We start from the raw sequence: 17099 nt of genomic DNA on the forward strand, positions 1-17099 counted from the left end.
GAGCGTTTCCCCATGAGTCTTCTCCACCCTTTACTGTCATTTCTTCCCAGCAGATTTCTTTGCAATTAAAGTCGCCCATCATAACTATTCTTCCTCCATCTTCCATTATTTTATTTAATGTTATCTTTGTGTCCTCTAACATACTTTTATGTTCACTCTCCTCCCACGAGGCTGTTTTTGGAGGCACATAATTTATCACAAATTTTCTGCTCTTCTTATCTCTGTCTTCCACTTCTATCATAATCATCTCTACTGTATTCTTTCCATATATGACACCTTTCACGTTTATATCCTTCTTAGTCAGGAACATAACTCCACCCCCTTCCTTTTTCTCTCTGTTTCTAATCCAATAATTGTATGCATCATGTCCTACACTGTTGGGTGGTAGTGGGCCTTTTAATTTTGTTTCTACAATTCCCATTATGTCCGGTTCTTTTTCCTTCAAATAATCATTCAGCTCATTCAATCCTGTTATTAATCCATCTATATTTGTGTAAGACACTCTTAGTTTTCTGCCACTTCCATTGTGTTCTCTGTTTCCCTTATGTTTTTCTTTTGTATGTCGAACTTCCTTAGTTTCATGTTCACTACTCTCCAATAGAATCTCTCTTTCTCTGACTCCGTTCTGTTCTCGTTTTTTGCCTTAGCTTCCAGTCTTTTCTGCTTTTCTTCCTCTCTTTCCTCTTTATTCATTTCTCTTTTTATCCATATCTTTTTGTATTGTTCACTTGTTGCTAGTTTCCCTGTTTTGGATAAGATATTCTCTGCCGTTGTTTGTGACTTGAATTTAATCTTAATTGGTCTGGTCTTGTCTGTGCTATACTTTCCGAGTCTAAATTTCTCTTCGATTTGTTTCATAGTTTCTGGTTCATCTTCCTGAACTGATTCTAGTAATTGGCTTACTTTTTCATATTCCTCTTTGATTCTTGTGGTTCTATCTGTGTTGTGTTTCTCTTCCATTCCTAATATAATTATACATTTCTTCTTGTCTGCTAAATCTCTTACTATATTCTCCTTTTGTCTCATCACTTTAATAACTGAGTCTTCAGTATGTTCTTTCAATTGCTGTTTGACTATGTCAGTGAATGAAACCTTATTTCCTTCATGGGTTTTCTTCCAATTTTTAGTTTCTTTAGCTATTGTCTCTCTGTTTTCTTTACTATTCTTCTTCAATTCCTCATTCTCCACCTTTACTTCTCTTAACTGTCTTTTTAGGTCTTCTATTTCATCAGTTAAGTTTTTATTCGCCTTTTCTAGTTCTTCCAATCTTTCAACCCTTTGTAAAATGGTGTTCATATGACCTAACCTACTCTCCAAGTCCTCGATCACCTTATCAACCTTCTTCTCTAGTCTTGTCAGTCGGGGGGGGTTTGTGTCCCCCCCACTCTCTTTAAATCCCTTGAAAATATTCTCATCACTTTCTACTGTATTGTTCCTATCTATACTTCTAATCTTTACATTCTTATTAGACCTTTCGTCGTCCTCCAGCTCGTCTTGCGGTCGCTTGTTTACTTTTCGGCGGTCTGTTAGGGCCAAGTCCTCTACTTCCTCATTACCTTCCATTTCCCCAGCAATCCCTCCCCTTCTCCTCTTTCCTTACTTTCCCACTACCCCATGAGCAATTTCCCCCCACCCTGTAAATACAAAAAGGCACTTCTCTTTGCGTTGAGATCCACAATCTGCACTTTTCTTCAGAACGTTCTTCAAGCCGTCCATTCGTTGAAAGTGTGTGTGTGTGTGTGTGTGTATAAAGTCCACAAATGCTCTTTGATGGCTTACCTGGTGGCATCAATAGTAAGGACACCGGGATCGTTCTTGGCTTGGCAGTAGTTGTGATTCACATGAGGGAAGAGGGAAGCTTCTAGATAGTCATTCAAACGATAAGTGAAGTCCATCAGTGCTGAACATTCCAGCTGTATCAGTAAGATATGCATTAATGAAAGACCTTTCAACTTCAGGGTGAGTAAAATCATGTTAATAATAAAAAGAACAGCATTATCCGATGAGCAGGGTCACTGTCGGGTGAGTGAGCCATATGATCATATGTATCCTATCATTACTATCACATGCCATGAAGGCGCTAGCATTTAGCAATCTTGATGGCTTCACATTTCCTAATCAAAACACCTGACTCAGATAACGCAAGACATCATAACAAGTTCCATTGTCCAGAAAGGGAGTACCTAATGTCACCACAGTTCATAAACCTTTCCTTATACCTACCAAGCTACATTATCGTAACTTCAATACAAAGTAAACACAACCACAAATAATATTAGTAAACCCTTATAATACAACTAACACACATATGATATATGTATATTATTGCCATAAACACATTTCCTATATGACAACCTACACCAAACAAGCTCATCTAAGCCCTTTTCCACTATATAATGACTATATTTGCTAGAGAGAGGAGCTACGGGAGACACTTTCCCTAGACTCACCAGGGGATATATCCCCAAGCAGTAATCCCAGATCATCTTTGATAATAAACCTAGAAAAACAAAGAAAGATTATCTGACCCTGTTAAGCCCATCATTGTGTAGCACCAACCTGCTATATATTGCCAGCAGTGGTGGTCCAAGAATACCCATGCTTATCTGAAGAGACCCCATTGGCACTGCTATTGTAGCCAACCTGCTACACATAGTATCTCAACTGTTGTTTTGCAGTAATGAGACTAGTTGTCTCATGTCGGCACCTTTGAGTATTTTTTTTATTCGAAAAAGAATGTCTCCGTAGAGACTTTGGAGCATCCACTAGCTGTCACAGTTCTGTACATTACCCAGTCCATTCAAGTACTAAAGAGAAGTGGAGTAAGGACACATCTCTGTCTCATGTTGGAATACACCAAGAAAACTTTGGATTTACCCCTAACCCATTTCCCAGGTTTTTCAGTGTTTCAGTGCAGAGCAGAAAAGAGACCGATGATTTCACTTGGTATTTCTTGTAGCCCCGGAATCATCCAATGTGTATCTTATTACGAATCAAACGTTTTCTTGAAGTTGACATAAGATTAGATTCTGTCGAAAAAGCATTTTAGCATTTGATGAAAACGAAGAGCTGAGATCCGGTCAGTTGTAGATTTCTTGTGCATGAATCCACACTGCTACTGATGTTGATCTCTGATAAAGGATCTTGTATTTGCATCAGAAGCACATGATCAGAGACTTTATGAGGGATACTTAGCAGTGTTAGGCTTCTGTGATTATTGCAGTTTTATTGACTATCCTTTTTCTTCCTGACTGGGGATATAAGACCACCCCCAAAACTAGTGCCACAAACTTCTTTTGTCTTCACCATCCTTACCCTGCCAATGTCTGTTTTGATGACAGCTGCAGTATCTGGCTCCTCCTCTGAAGAATTGATTTATCATTAACAGATCCTTAAAGTCTCATACCCAGCTAGCCTAATCTGTAGCTGTCACTATACGAACATCTCTATCTCGAATAGAATATAAATGCGACAATGACTGGGAGCACAGACGTTTAATTGCATTCTAGGTGAAGCAATTTTCTTTTAAGATGAAGCTGCCTCTTTCTTGCCACCCAATAAGGGATTACTTCACTACATTTTTGTAGTTTCAGGTTTAAAATTCCTGTTTAATTTTCTTGATTGAAAACTGAATGAGGGAACATCACTAGCCTCACCCTCCTCTACCTGACTTATATGCAATTGTCATTCAGTGCATACCCTAAATTGCTGGCCAAAGTGTATATCGATAGTTTGCCAAACAAAATCAATAGAGACAATGGACACTATCGCAATTGAATCAAATTAGCTGGTAAAAACCAGGCGCAGAATTAGTACAGTCATACTCCTAAATGTAGGACTAAAGAAAAAAAAATTATGTACTTGTTCCCAGTACTCACCAGGTCTTGATTCCAGCTGACATGGGCATGGAGGCTATCATAGACTGGCCGAATGTGTTCTTGGACTTGTAGGTCCTCATCACAGAAGCCCTTAGACTCTAGTGTTGACAAGATCAAGTCTTTGCGTTGCTGCGTAATGTCTACGGAGGCCTAAAAGTTATTGAAAAATCTGATTTTAAAAACTTACCTGTACACGTGGCACAATTCATTTTGATAGAAGGTACATTTGATAAAACTCAAATATTCCATGAAGATATACAAATATATGCAAGATGCAAAATTACACAAAGGGTTTACACAGTGTTGGGTTTAGGCTAATTGGCCTGTAGTTTAAAGGATTTTATATTGAGTACTTTTAGCACATTATTAGCACTAAATTTGCTGTTTCCCAGGTAGTTGGAGTTGAGTGCAGTGGTTTCGTTTGGGGAACAAACATCTGTACCAGATTGATCAATATAGTGCTGATTACCTGGTTTGCTTTATTGGTGGTTGGAAACTTTAGTTCACTATCCCAATCAATTTATCAACGATATATATTTATGGCCTTGAAATTATCTCTGCACCAGAACTGTAGGAGAGAGGCTTTTACTCCCCCTGCACCAGAAGCTGAATTGTGGCTTCTATGACAAATGAAATGAAATATCAGGGCGAAAGAGGTAAGGAAAATGAATAGGACAGGGCAGTTCCCATAGTGAGGAAAAGGTGGCAAAGTTGGTACTTCTGGTAGTCGATTACACTCAGTTGTCAATACCAGATCCAGAATGCTACCTGACTTAAGAAATTTTGGTTCACGTGTTGGGGTCCATGGCGTAAGAATAAATTGCGAAACATTGCATGTTGATCAATTACTCTGACCAAACAACTGAGGGAAAGTAGATGTCAGAACCAGGATCACTTTTTTACCTGAGCGTGCATTGGAAATTAATTCAATCAGCTTTGTATTACCTCTAAGAGAATAAGGAAGGGGCAGCTCAAAATCCAAATACACTTTTTTGGGGGAGAAATAATAACAGGGTGTTAGGAGGAGTGCACTGATCAGAAATGTAACTGACACTAATATCGTCACTCACACAGAAACTCCATGCATAGGAAAATGAAAGTTAAAGTAATTTCTGAGCACTTTATCGCCTAACAGGTCAATCGGACTATCAGATATTGGATGTTGAAGACAAGAGTCAGTCATAACAAGGAGATCCAGCTTCGCTGCCCTATAAAACTGGTCTACAAAATATAGCTTATTTTTTTAGATAGTTAAGGTTGACGAGTCCTATACTCAGGTACTAAATGTGTGATGGATTGACTAGAAAAAATTTAGGGTTCCCGTGGCTCAAATGGGGGACAAGCAGGTGATGCAGTAGTGATCTGAGATGTAGAAATGTCAGATGGTCCTATGCCAAAACTATTGATGTTGTTTACAGAGGCAGCTCCAGTGGCCTGGGCAAGTGGAGGCCAAGTCCAGTGTGACACATTCACATGTTCACTAGGGTGATCAGGCTGGTTAGAAATATAAAGATGGTTATGGTAGTGTTCATTAAGAATGACTCAGGTCACAAGTTATATATATCATTGAACTTAGGGTTTCTGAGAGATTTTTGCCATATCAAGTATTTTGTGTTTGGTGCTTTTATCTAGAATTTGTGCTCAAACAAGATTCCCTCTGACAGGACAAGTCTAGTGTAACTGGGTACCTCTATGTATGAGAAATTTGGAAACCTCAGTGAAATTCTCACTTCAGACGTACTAGTGTCAAGCCCTTGCTACTTCTGGGTTCTCCTTAACTTGCTGATGCCCCTTCCCGAAGTCCCCTCTCACCAACATAAAGCATTGGCAACAGACCATGGGGCCTGGAATGCTTACGTAAGGACATGTTTGAAAGGAGCCATTTTTTCACGTTCACCTGTCTTGCTTTTACAATCCCCTGTGTAAACTCACTTTCATTTCCACGATGGGAGCAGCATTGCAGCTTTCTCCTCCACGCATCTTGAGGTTGAACTTGCTCTCGAGGTCGTGGTCGAGGGTGTCGGAGAGATCCATCAGTGGGGAAGGTTGAGGGCGCGAGTACTGGGCTTCAAGGCACGTCTGGTGTAGAAGAAGGGAAAATTATGCAAAATCAACATGAGCCTCTTTTGGGTGTCGAGATTATTCTGTTTCTCTACATACAATTAATCAATGAAAGACTTAAAAGATAAAAAGAGTCTGCAAAACAAATTTTTTGAGAGAATAGGAAAAGTTATGTGCCAGAACAAGGGAACTATCTAAATTCTCTTTATGGAAAAATTATGTAGGAAAATGGGAAAATGTTAAGGGGAGGAGTGATCAAGAGGTTCAGTTAAAAAAAATGAATATACTGAATGACAAAAAAATGTACAATACATTTCAGAGGTTATGATTAGAAGATTCCAACTATGCTTATAACTTGCCAAATGAAGATAAAATGTGAAAGGTGAGGAAGAGAAAATCTAGAATACTGTCTGTATCCAGGATGCCAAGAATCACAAGTATGATAATTCAGGACAAACAACCTACCCAAATTAGTAAGAGACAGGAAGCTAAAGCACATGGTGAATGCTGAAGTCTAATACAGAGATCTTGAGTAAAATAAAATGGGGTAGGATGAACGCCAATGAATAGACATGGTAATTGAAGAATTCTGGGTTATCTTTAGAATTACTGAGAGGTAAATAACACATATATATCTGGTGGTTTAATGAAAGCTAAATTTTAGCTACTTGTAATCAAATAATTCTGAGTGGTCTTTAGAGCTGGAAAGGGGTAGATAACGCATATGTATTAAGTGGAAAATGAGAGCCAGATTTTAGCCACGTGGATACTCGAGAACATAAGAAGTAATAAGTGTGTGAACAACCAACTATATAGTAGAAATTAGTGTAGAGTAAAGAAACGGTAGAAGAGAACAGTGTAGTCTGCTATTAGTATCCAATCACCCCCAGTAAAAATTAATGAATAAGATAAAATGAATAAATAAATGGATAAATTTATTAATAAAATTCTACTGATTCTCCTTTCTGGTTCACATTTACCATCATTATGACTCCATCTTTTTGGCGCAATATTTTCTCCAAAGATTACAAGCTGTGGTTATTGTTGACAAAATACTATAATACTGCTATTGTAATTGAGAAAGAGAAATAAAGCTTTAAGAAGTAGTGTCCCAAGGAGGGAAAAATGGTAAGAAAGCTTCATTTACTGTAATAGTGGATAAAAAAAGGAGCATCAAGACAACCTTGATGGTCATGAACAAAAGACTGAGCTGAGCTGAGGATGAAGTCAATCCCCTCCCCATTGTTATACTGTAGTATGTCTGCGTCGCAGGAGAATGGAAAAAAAAAATTCCGAAAACAAGACACTAGGAGCTCTAGCACTCCTTGCGTTTGTCCTCCATGTGGTCAGTCACATTGATGTCCATTAAGAACTGAATACATATTGCTTTTAAGGTAATGGTTGCTCAGCTAATCTTTGTGCTTAATCTGTATCTGTTTGATGTCTATTCACCCCTCTCCATTACCTATATACAAAAAGGTAATTTAGAAAGAGCTGCAGATGTGAACTGATTGGAGATTTGCAATTTTTTGTGAAAACTAGGATCATTGTACACTTGACACTAGATTCTAGATGAGCCTTGATGTCATAAATCGGGAATGATTAATTATTCATGCCCAATATTCATGTGTCCAGTCACATCTGACCAAAGACTAAAATTTCTATTCTCATATGATCTTGCAGGGAGCAAATATGGGAATTTGTCATCCAAGTCCCAGCATACTTCCTAGATCTGGTCACTGGTATAGAGAATACAAGAATTCAATTTCCATGCTGGATTTATACATACACTTTATATCTATACAAAGTGGTTCAGTGAACCCCTTTGGAAAAGAAAATTATTATATTTAATTCAGACTATATAATTTGATGGAGGGTAACTATAAGTCAACAAACCAAAAGCAAAATATATGAAACAATGCACAAGTGTATTTATTGTGGGTTGAAATATTTAATAATACAAGCCCACCGGCTGCGCCGGCCCAGCTACGCCGGGGGCCTTGGCCTGCGGCGCTGCGCCATAGGCGCGGGCGCTGCGCGCCCTGGGCTACGCCCCTTTTTTGGAAAATAAAGAGTTCTTCTTCGAGTTCTTCTTCGAGTTCTTCGAGTTCTTCTTCGAGTTCTTTTTCGAGTTCTTCGAGTTCTTCTTCGAGTTCTTCGAGTTCTTCTTCGAGTTCTTCTTCGAGTTCTTCTTCGAGTTCTTCATCGAGTTCTTCGAGTTCTTCTTCGAGTTCTTCGAGTTCTTCTTCTTCGAGTTCTCCTTCTTCTTCGAGTTCTTCTTCTTCGAGTTCTACTTCTTCTTCGAGTTCTTCTTCTTCGAGTTCTTCTTCGAGTTTTTCTATTTCGAGTTCTTCGAGTTCTTCTTTTTCGAGTTCTTCGAGTTCTTCTTTTTCGAGTTCTTCGAGTTCTTCTTTTTCGAGTTCTTCGAGTTCTTCGAGTTCTTCCTCTTCGAGTTTTTCGATTTCTTCTTCGAGTTCTACTTCTTCGAGTTCTTCGAGTTCTTCTTCTTCCTCTTCTTCGAGTTCTTCTTCTTCTTCTTCTTCTTCTTCTTCTTCTTCTTCTTCTTCTTCTTCTTCTTCTTCTTCTTCTTCTTCTTCTAAGAAGGACACTGGGTTCGTTGGAACATTTAAGGGTGATTAGAGAAAAACATATACGAAAAACACCTATAGCGGGGGTGTCCCGCTTTTCGTAGTGTGCGCGACCGAAACGGGAAACGAATCAAAAACGGGTCAAGGTTTAAAAATTATATTATTGATTAGAGCAAACAATCTTACCAAGTTATATTAACCAGATTGTAGAATGTTCAGGGTGACATGGGCATTGAGAAAAAAAAAATATATATATATACCATCTGTCTTACGGGCAACGAATTTAGAGGTCTAAGAAAACGGGCTTACAGAAATAATCCAATGGGAAGATAAACAAGGATGGGACATTCAGATCTATAATGACATTGTGAAGTCACGTGATGTGACAGCAGAGAAGCAAACCCTTACCATATGATCCGTCTTGTTGTTAGTGCCCTTGAGGAAGGTGGTGTGAGAAATTGCGCTGTCTAAGCCTCCACGGAAATAGCTATAGGGCAACGTCATCACCATTTCATACTTGTAGGACTCCGTCCCAATGAACTCAATCCAACCGCTGAAACACTCCACCTTTGCGACTGTGGAGAGGATGAAGCATTATGGTAAGAACTGTGTTGATGAAAAGAACTGCTGCTTGTCACATTCAGTGTTAGGAAGATGCAGATGTGACTCAGCAAAAGCATTCCAGCTTACTGACAATTGTCAGTTCTACTCTGAATTTTATTAGGGTATGCCACACATGTCTAACAACAGGTGCATACATAGAGGCATGAGAGGAGTAAATAGGTACAAAAACAAAGTATTACTTCAGCCAGAAGCAAGCAATCTACAATAACGCGTGAAAGTGATGTTTCAACGAATGAATAAATGCAGTTATTTTTTATTTATTTTTAGTGGATGGTAACACAAAGACAGAGAAAGAAGAAACTTAGAGAAAGAGAGAATCACAATAAAGCAAAGAGAGGGTTAGTTCCTGTGACAAAATTAAATTCTATTGGTACATTATAGACTCATGTCGACTATTTGCCACATCAATATGCTGGTTGCTACCTACAGTAGAGAACCAAATATATTGATCAATAAGTTTTAGGAAAATATGTATACAAAATCACTGCAGTCAAAATAATTTGAAGTTAAGGTTGAATGAAATTATAATTAGGAATGATACAGGAGTAAGATCAACCATGTTCGGTAATAATAAAAATGATTATAGGGCACTTACATTCCATCTGTTGTGCATTCTCTTCCAGCTTTCTGGCTCTCTCATCAACACTGTCATTAATGCTGTACTGACCACCAATCACGGTTTCGACTTGATCACCATCACCATGTGGATCCTTGTTAGTGGAGAGAAGATTGATATCACATAAATAAATATCACATTTTGCAAAAATGCGATGACAGAGCAGGTACTGGGTATGATGACAAGACAATACTGGAAAAGGCGACAAGAGAAGTCCAGGGTAGAATGGACAGGAAGGATAACCTTGTCATTTATGGAGTCCCTGAGGAAATGGTAGGAGGCATGGATCTAGCGATTAGGTCCGAGAAGATTCGCCATGACAGGCTTGTGTTTACCAATTTGTGCAGTGAAATAGGCTTAACTTGTTATGATAGTGATATTGAAGAGATAAGAAGGCTAGGCAGGTATGAAGGAGAATCAGAATCTGGAAAATCTAGACCCATACTGATCTCTCTTAGAGGTGGTCTGAAAGATAGAATAATGAGGAACTTGTATAAACTTAAAGATGCCAATACAGGAATTTTCAGGAAAGTAGGCGTGTCACATGACATGACCAAGGAGGAAAGGAAGAGAGAAAAAGAGCTGAAAGAGGAGGCCCAAAGGAAGAACGAAGAAGAAGCAGCTTCGGGAAACTTCTATGTGATAAGAGCAAGCCCTTGGAAAAGATACCTGTTGAAGGTGAAGAGAAGAGAGGCAACGAGCGGAGCTTCGGAAGGAGTTGCAAGAACAGAAACAGTGAGCTGTGGGGACACGGGAGAAGGCCAGATAGATATGTAAGCAAATATGTTGAAGCGTCTAAAAACACTAGTGCTAATAAAGAATCGACAAATTGGGTTAAAAATGTTAAAGTGTTATTTTGTAATGTTGATGTGTTTTCCTATGATAAGATTAACGAACTAAGGACTATTTTAAGTGGAGAGCTAGTACCTCCCCAAGTAATTGCAGTACAAGAAGTTAAGCCAAAGAATTTTAGGTTTGAAAGAGACATAGTAGAGTATGCTATAGAGGAGTATGAAATATTTGGCAAAGGCGGAGGTTGGTAGGGGAATGTTGCTGTACATAGAAAAAGGTGTTCAGTATGACATTGTGGAATTCAAGGAGGAAGCTACTGAATATATTGCAGCAAAAATTAAAGGAAAAACGGGTGTAGGGGATGTGTTAATTGTGTCTATATATCGAAGTCCGAATAGTGAGGCAGAAAACAATGGGAAAATTATGTCACTGATGCAAGAAATAGCAGACTACAACATCAAACATAAAGTAATAGTGGGAGATCTTAATTTACCAAATATAGAGTGGAAGAACATGACCTGCAAAACTGGTGATGATGACCTAAGTCTAAGGTTTATTGAGAAAATGCGAGACTGCTACTTTATACAACATGTCGCCGGAATTACTAGATTCAGAGGTTCAGATGCAGGCAACATACTTGACTTGATTATTACTGATGACAACATGATCGTGGAGGATATTGAGATAAGAAATCCACTTGGCAGGAGTGATCATGGATGTGTAATTTTCAGATGCAACATGGAACCACAGGTAAAAAATTGTAAGGGACTTGTGTATCTTTTTGAAAAGGTGGATTATTGCAAGCTAAACGGAATGTTGAATATTAATTGGGATGAGTATTTGGATACCGATGATATCGAGGACATGTGGTGCAGATTTAAAAGTAAACTACAAGAGTCAATAGACAAATGTATTCCAAGGAGAGAACTTAAAAACAGTGGGGAATTAAGGAAGAGAACAAATCATAATTTGCCAATGAATAGAAAGCTGTGGGCAAAGATTAAGAAAAAACAAAGATTTTGGATGCTATTGAAAAAAATGAGGGAAGGTAGAGAAATTAATCAGGGCGAGTATGACAAATTATATGAGGAATACAGACGGATTAATAATCAGGTAAGAGCTGAAACTAGGTCTTCTGTTAAGAACGTGGAGAAGACTATTGCGCAAAACGTCAAGTCTAACCCAAAGATATTTTGGAAGTATGTCCAGTCGAAAACAAAAGCTTCTGTCAGTATATGTAATCTGTATAAAGATTTGAATAAAACTTCTAAAACTAAAGATGACAATGAAAAGGCAACAGTACTAGCAGACTTTTTTAGCTCAGTGTTTACCAAGGAACCAGAAGGGTTAATACCAGAGGTGGAGGTCAAGGATATTCCAATGTTATCACAGATTGAATTCTCTAGCAAGGATATTATCAGTGTTATAGATAAACTACAAAGGAATAAATCCCCTGGGCCGGAACGGCTTCATCCTCGAATTCTGAAAGAGACGAAAGATGTAATTGCATATCCGCTTTGTAAGATCTTTAATCTATCACTTTTGAGCGAAAGACTACCCATAGATTGGAAACTAGCAAACATCTCAGCAATATACAAAAAAGGTGACAGAAGCGACCCAGGTAATTATAGACCAGTTAGCTTAACATGTGTCATATGCAAGTTATTGGAATCAATAATTAGGAAAAGGATTCTGGAACATCTCAAGGGCAATAAGCTGATTAGTAACAAACAGTATGGATTTGTGGAGGGGCGTTCGACGGTACTACAAATGATCACAGTCTTGGACAGATGGACTCAGATTTTAGATGAGGGAGGAGCAGTCGATGTTGCATACTGCGATTTCATGAAGGCCTTCGACACTGTCCCCCACAGAAGGCTAGTTGAGAAGATCAAGAGTTATAACATCAGAGGAAACATTTTGTCATGGATAGCACACTTTCTCAATGATAGAAAACAAAGAGTGATTGTCAATGGAGTTGAGTCAGAATGGAAGGACGTGGTCAGCGGTGTACCTCAGGGATCTGTGTTGGGTCCGCTACTGTTTGTTTTATATATTAATGACTTGCCAGATTCTGTAATCGACAGCGAATTATTCTTGTATGCAGACGACACCAAAGTATTCAGGAGGATTCATGAAAGCCAGGACTGTGGGAGATTGCAAGAAGATTTCGTGAGGATGAGAAGCTGGTCAGAGAAGTGGCTGATGAGATTTCATCCCAAGAAGTACTGTGTGATGAGAATCGGGAAATCAAATGTGGACAATAGGATATATTCTATGGAAGAAGAATTGACAAGAATCAAAGTAGAGAAGGATCTGGGAGTTGTAATTGATGACGAGCTAAAGTTCACAGCACACTTGGCTGAGAAAATCAATAAGGCAAATAGACTAGTTGGGCTAATAAGAAGAACTTTCGTAACATTGAACGAGACCATATTCAAGTCATTATACACTGCACTAGTCCAACCACATTTGGAATACGCTAATCAGGTATGGTGTCCATACAAGAAAAAGGACATTGAGGCTGTGGAAGCAGTTCAAAGAGGAGCAACAAAGTTGGTCCCTAGCCTGAAGGATTTGCCTTACCCTGAACGATTGAGGAAATTAGACCTTCCTACACTATCATACCGTAGATCAAGAGGGGACATGATAGAAACCTTTAGAATTGTGAACAATTTATATGATAGTGAAGTGAGCAGGGAATTATTTATTGAACTTGCCGGTTCAGTGACTCGAGGACACACCAAGAGGATCTACAAGCAGCGCCGAAGATTGGACATCAGGAAATTCACTTTCTGCAGTCGTGTTGTGAACAACTGGAATAGTCTTCCTGATCATGTTGTGAATGCAAATTCAGTTGTGAGTTTTGAAAAGAGATTGGATAGTGTATGGAAATATCAAGATCAAATATTCGATTACACAGCTCAAATAAATAACAAACACCTAGACCACAGTGACCACTAGACCCCAGATGACCTAAGTTTTAGTCATTTAGAGCCAGAGTCACAGGCTTAATAGCCTCTTCCGGGACCCTTCTATGTCTATGTCTATGTCTAAATATTATGTCTCTCCCTGTACATATATACATATATATATAATTATATATATGTATATATACATATATATATATATATATATATATATATATATATACATATTATATATATATATATATATATATATGTATATACATATACATATATATATATATATACATATATATGTGTATATATATATATGAATATATATATATATATATATATATATATATATATATATATATATATATATATATATATATATATATATATATGTACACACACACACACTCTTTCGTCGGATGGACAGTGAAGATTGGAGTTCTGAAGAAAAATCAAAATCTTATTGTATTTACAGGGAAGGGGAAAGCTCGTGGTGTAGTGGGAAGGTGAGAAAAAAGGAGAAGGGGAGGGATTACTGAGGGCAATGGAAGGAAATGAGGAAGGGAAGGACTTGGTCCAGGAGGCCAGGTGTCTTGTAAACAAGCGGAGGACTGAAGATGATTTTGGAGAAGGGATTAACAAAAATGTAAAGATTAGAAATATAGAAAAGAGCAGCACGAAGGAAGGTGAAGATAATAATTTCCAGGGATTTGATGAGGGGGGGATACCAACCTCCCCAGATTAGCAAGACTAGAGGAAAAACTTGAAAAATGACCAAACATTGGGAGAGTAGGTTCGGTAAGATAGCAAAGATTGCCAAGAGAGTTGAAAAATTGGAAGAACTAGAGAAGGTGAACAAAAACTTGACTAAAGAAATAGAGGAATTAAAAGGACAGTTAAAAGAAGTAAAAGATGAGATTGAGGAATTAAAGAGGAATAATAAAAGCAATAAAGAGGCCATAGCAAAAGAAACATAGGGTTGGAAAAAAAATCCAAGAAAACAGTACAGTTGCATTTACTGATATGATAAAACAGCAAATGAAAGAACAAACTAAAACTCAGTTATTAAAGTGATGAGACAGAAGGAGAATATAGTAAAATACTTAGCAGATAAAAAGAAATGTATAATTATATTAGGAATGGAAGAGAAGTATAAACAAAATAGAACCACAAGAATTAATGAGGAAAAAGATGAAGTAAGCAGTTTACTAGAATTAGTTCAGGAAGATGAACCTGAAATCATGAAACAAATTGAAGAGATGTATAGACTCGGAAAGTATAGTACAGATAAGACCAGACCAATTAAGATTAAATTCAGGTCACAAACGACGGCAGAGAATATCTTAGCAAAAACAGGGAAACTAGCAACAAGTGAACAATATAAAAAGATATGGATAAAAAGAGAAATGAATAAAGAAGAAAGAGAGGAGGAAAAAATTAAAAGACAAGAAGCTTAGGAAAAAAACGAGAACAGAACAGAGTAAGGAAAAGAGAAATTCTATTGGAGATTAGTGAATATGAAAGTAAGGAAATACGACATACTAGAAAAAAAACAAAAGGGAAACAGAGAATACAATGGAAGTAGAAGAAAACTAAAAGTGTCTTACACAAATATAGATGGATTAATAACAGGATTGAATGAGCTGAATGATTATCTGAAGGAAAAAGAACCGGACTTAATGGGAATTGTAGAAACGAAATTAAAAGGTCCACTACCACCCAACAGTGTAGGACATAATACATATAATTATTGGATTAGAAACAGAGAGACAAAACAAGGGGGTGGAGTCATGTTCCTGACTAAGAAGGATATAAATGTGAGGTGTGTCACATATGGAAAGAATACAGTAGAGATGATTATGATGGAAGTGGAAGACAGAGATAAGAAGAGCAGAAAGTTTGTAATAAATTATGTGCCTCCAAAAACAGCCTCGTGGGAAGAGAGTGAACATAATAGTATGTTAGAGGACACAAGGATAACATTAAATAAGATAATGGAATATGGAGGAAGAATAGTTATAATGGGCGACTTTAATTACAAAGAAGTCTGCTGGGAAGAGATGGCAGTAAAGGGTGGAGACAACTCATGAGGAAATGTTCTACTCAAGATGATTACTGACCATACAATGACACAATGGATCCAAGAGAACACTAGGTATAGAAATGAAGAAGAACCATCGAGACTAGACCTAATTATTACATCTGAACCTAAAATTGTGGAAAAGATTGAATATAAGACACCAATAAGTAAAAGTGACCGCATATTGATTGAACATACAACCTGGGGAGAGTGAATGGAAAGAGAAATAGAAGTAACAAAGAATGAAATAATGAAACACTTGAGTAATCTTGATGTCAGAAAATCGCATGGACCAGATGAAATAGCAAACTGGATTTTGAAAGAATGCAGGAATGAACTGGCAGACAAAATACATAGCATAATAAACAGTTCCTTGAAAGAAGGAAAAGTTCCAGAAGATTGGAAAAAGCAAACATAGTACCTATATATAAAGGGGGAAATAAAGAAGACCCTACCAACTATAGACCAGTCTCTCTACCAAGTACAATAGCAAAAATTTGTGAAAGAACTGTCAAAAGTAGATGGGTAAAATATTTAGAAAAAAACGTGCTAAATCCAAGGCAATTTGGATTCAGACAAGGACGATCATGCATCACCCATTTAATATGTTTCTATTCAAGGCTAATAGATATAATACAAGAAAGAGATGGATGGGCTGATTGTGCATTTCTAGACCTAATAAAAGCTTTTGACAAAGTACCACATAAGAAATTCCTTAAGAAATTAGAAATTGAAGGAGAAATACAGGATAAAATGCTTAAATGGATGGAAGACTTTTTGCAATAAAGAAAAATGAGAGTAGTGATAAGAGACAAACACTCAAATTGGGATGAAGTAATAAGTGGTGTTCCATAAGGAACAGTTCTGGCCCCAATAATGTTTGCTATATACATTAATGATATGGATGAAGGAATTCAAAGTTATATGAGTTTCTTTGCAGATGATGCAAAACTACTGAAAAAGTGAACACGGAAGAAGATTGTGAGTCACTAGAGTGATCTAAATAAAGTATGGGAATGGAGTAGGAAGTGGGAGATGGAGTTCAACACTAAAAAGTGTAGTATAATGGAATTTGGAAAAAGCAAAAACAGAATAACAGGATCATATAAATTGGGAGAAGAAGGAATAAAAAAAGTAGAAAATGAGAAGGACCCAGGAGCAGGGCCGTTTCTAGCTTTGTGGGGGCCCTAGGCAAGAGGCAGTTAGGGGCCCTCAAAATCATCAATGATGTCTTCATATAACACGTCTTTCCCCACTTCATGGTTGATGCTGATTATTGCAAGACCACTGAGTCGCTCCTGCCCCATAGATGATCTTAAATAGTTCTTGATGAGTTTCAGCTTCGAAAAGCTCCTCTCTGCTGAGGCCACAGTCACAGGCAGAGTACAGGCAATTCTCAGTGCAACCCACAGATTGGGATACAATTCCTCAAAATGTTTTTTGTGGATAAAGGTGAGGAGCTCAAGAGCAGTCATTTCGTTTGAGGGCAAACTTGGTAAGTGTTTAACTTCCATAGCCAGTTCCTTTCCATCAATGTCA

The 17099-nt window shown here is 37.8% G+C and overlaps 1 protein-coding gene across 1 annotated transcript in view; it reads right to left on the minus strand.

Moving 5' to 3' along the window:
- LOC143036794 (hemolymph clottable protein-like) overlaps positions 1 to 17099 on the minus strand; it is a 51018-nt gene that overhangs the window by 25536 nt on the left and 8383 nt on the right. Inside the window, exons 4-8 of the mRNA XM_076204536.1 lie at positions 9747 to 9861; positions 8936 to 9102; positions 5811 to 5957; positions 3879 to 4028; positions 1780 to 1913 (exon numbers count right to left, since the gene is read on the minus strand). Of these exons, the coding sequence (XP_076060651.1) occupies positions 1780 to 1913; positions 3879 to 4028; positions 5811 to 5957; positions 8936 to 9102; positions 9747 to 9861 (713 nt within the window). The remainder of the gene's footprint in view (positions 1 to 1779; positions 1914 to 3878; positions 4029 to 5810; positions 5958 to 8935; positions 9103 to 9746; positions 9862 to 17099) is intronic.

The sequence above is a fragment of the Oratosquilla oratoria genome, chromosome 21, assembly GCF_046742065.1.
Source record: "Oratosquilla oratoria isolate Oo_2021 chromosome 21, ASM4674206v1, whole genome shotgun sequence".
NCBI lineage: Eukaryota > Metazoa > Arthropoda > Malacostraca > Stomatopoda > Squillidae > Oratosquilla > Oratosquilla oratoria.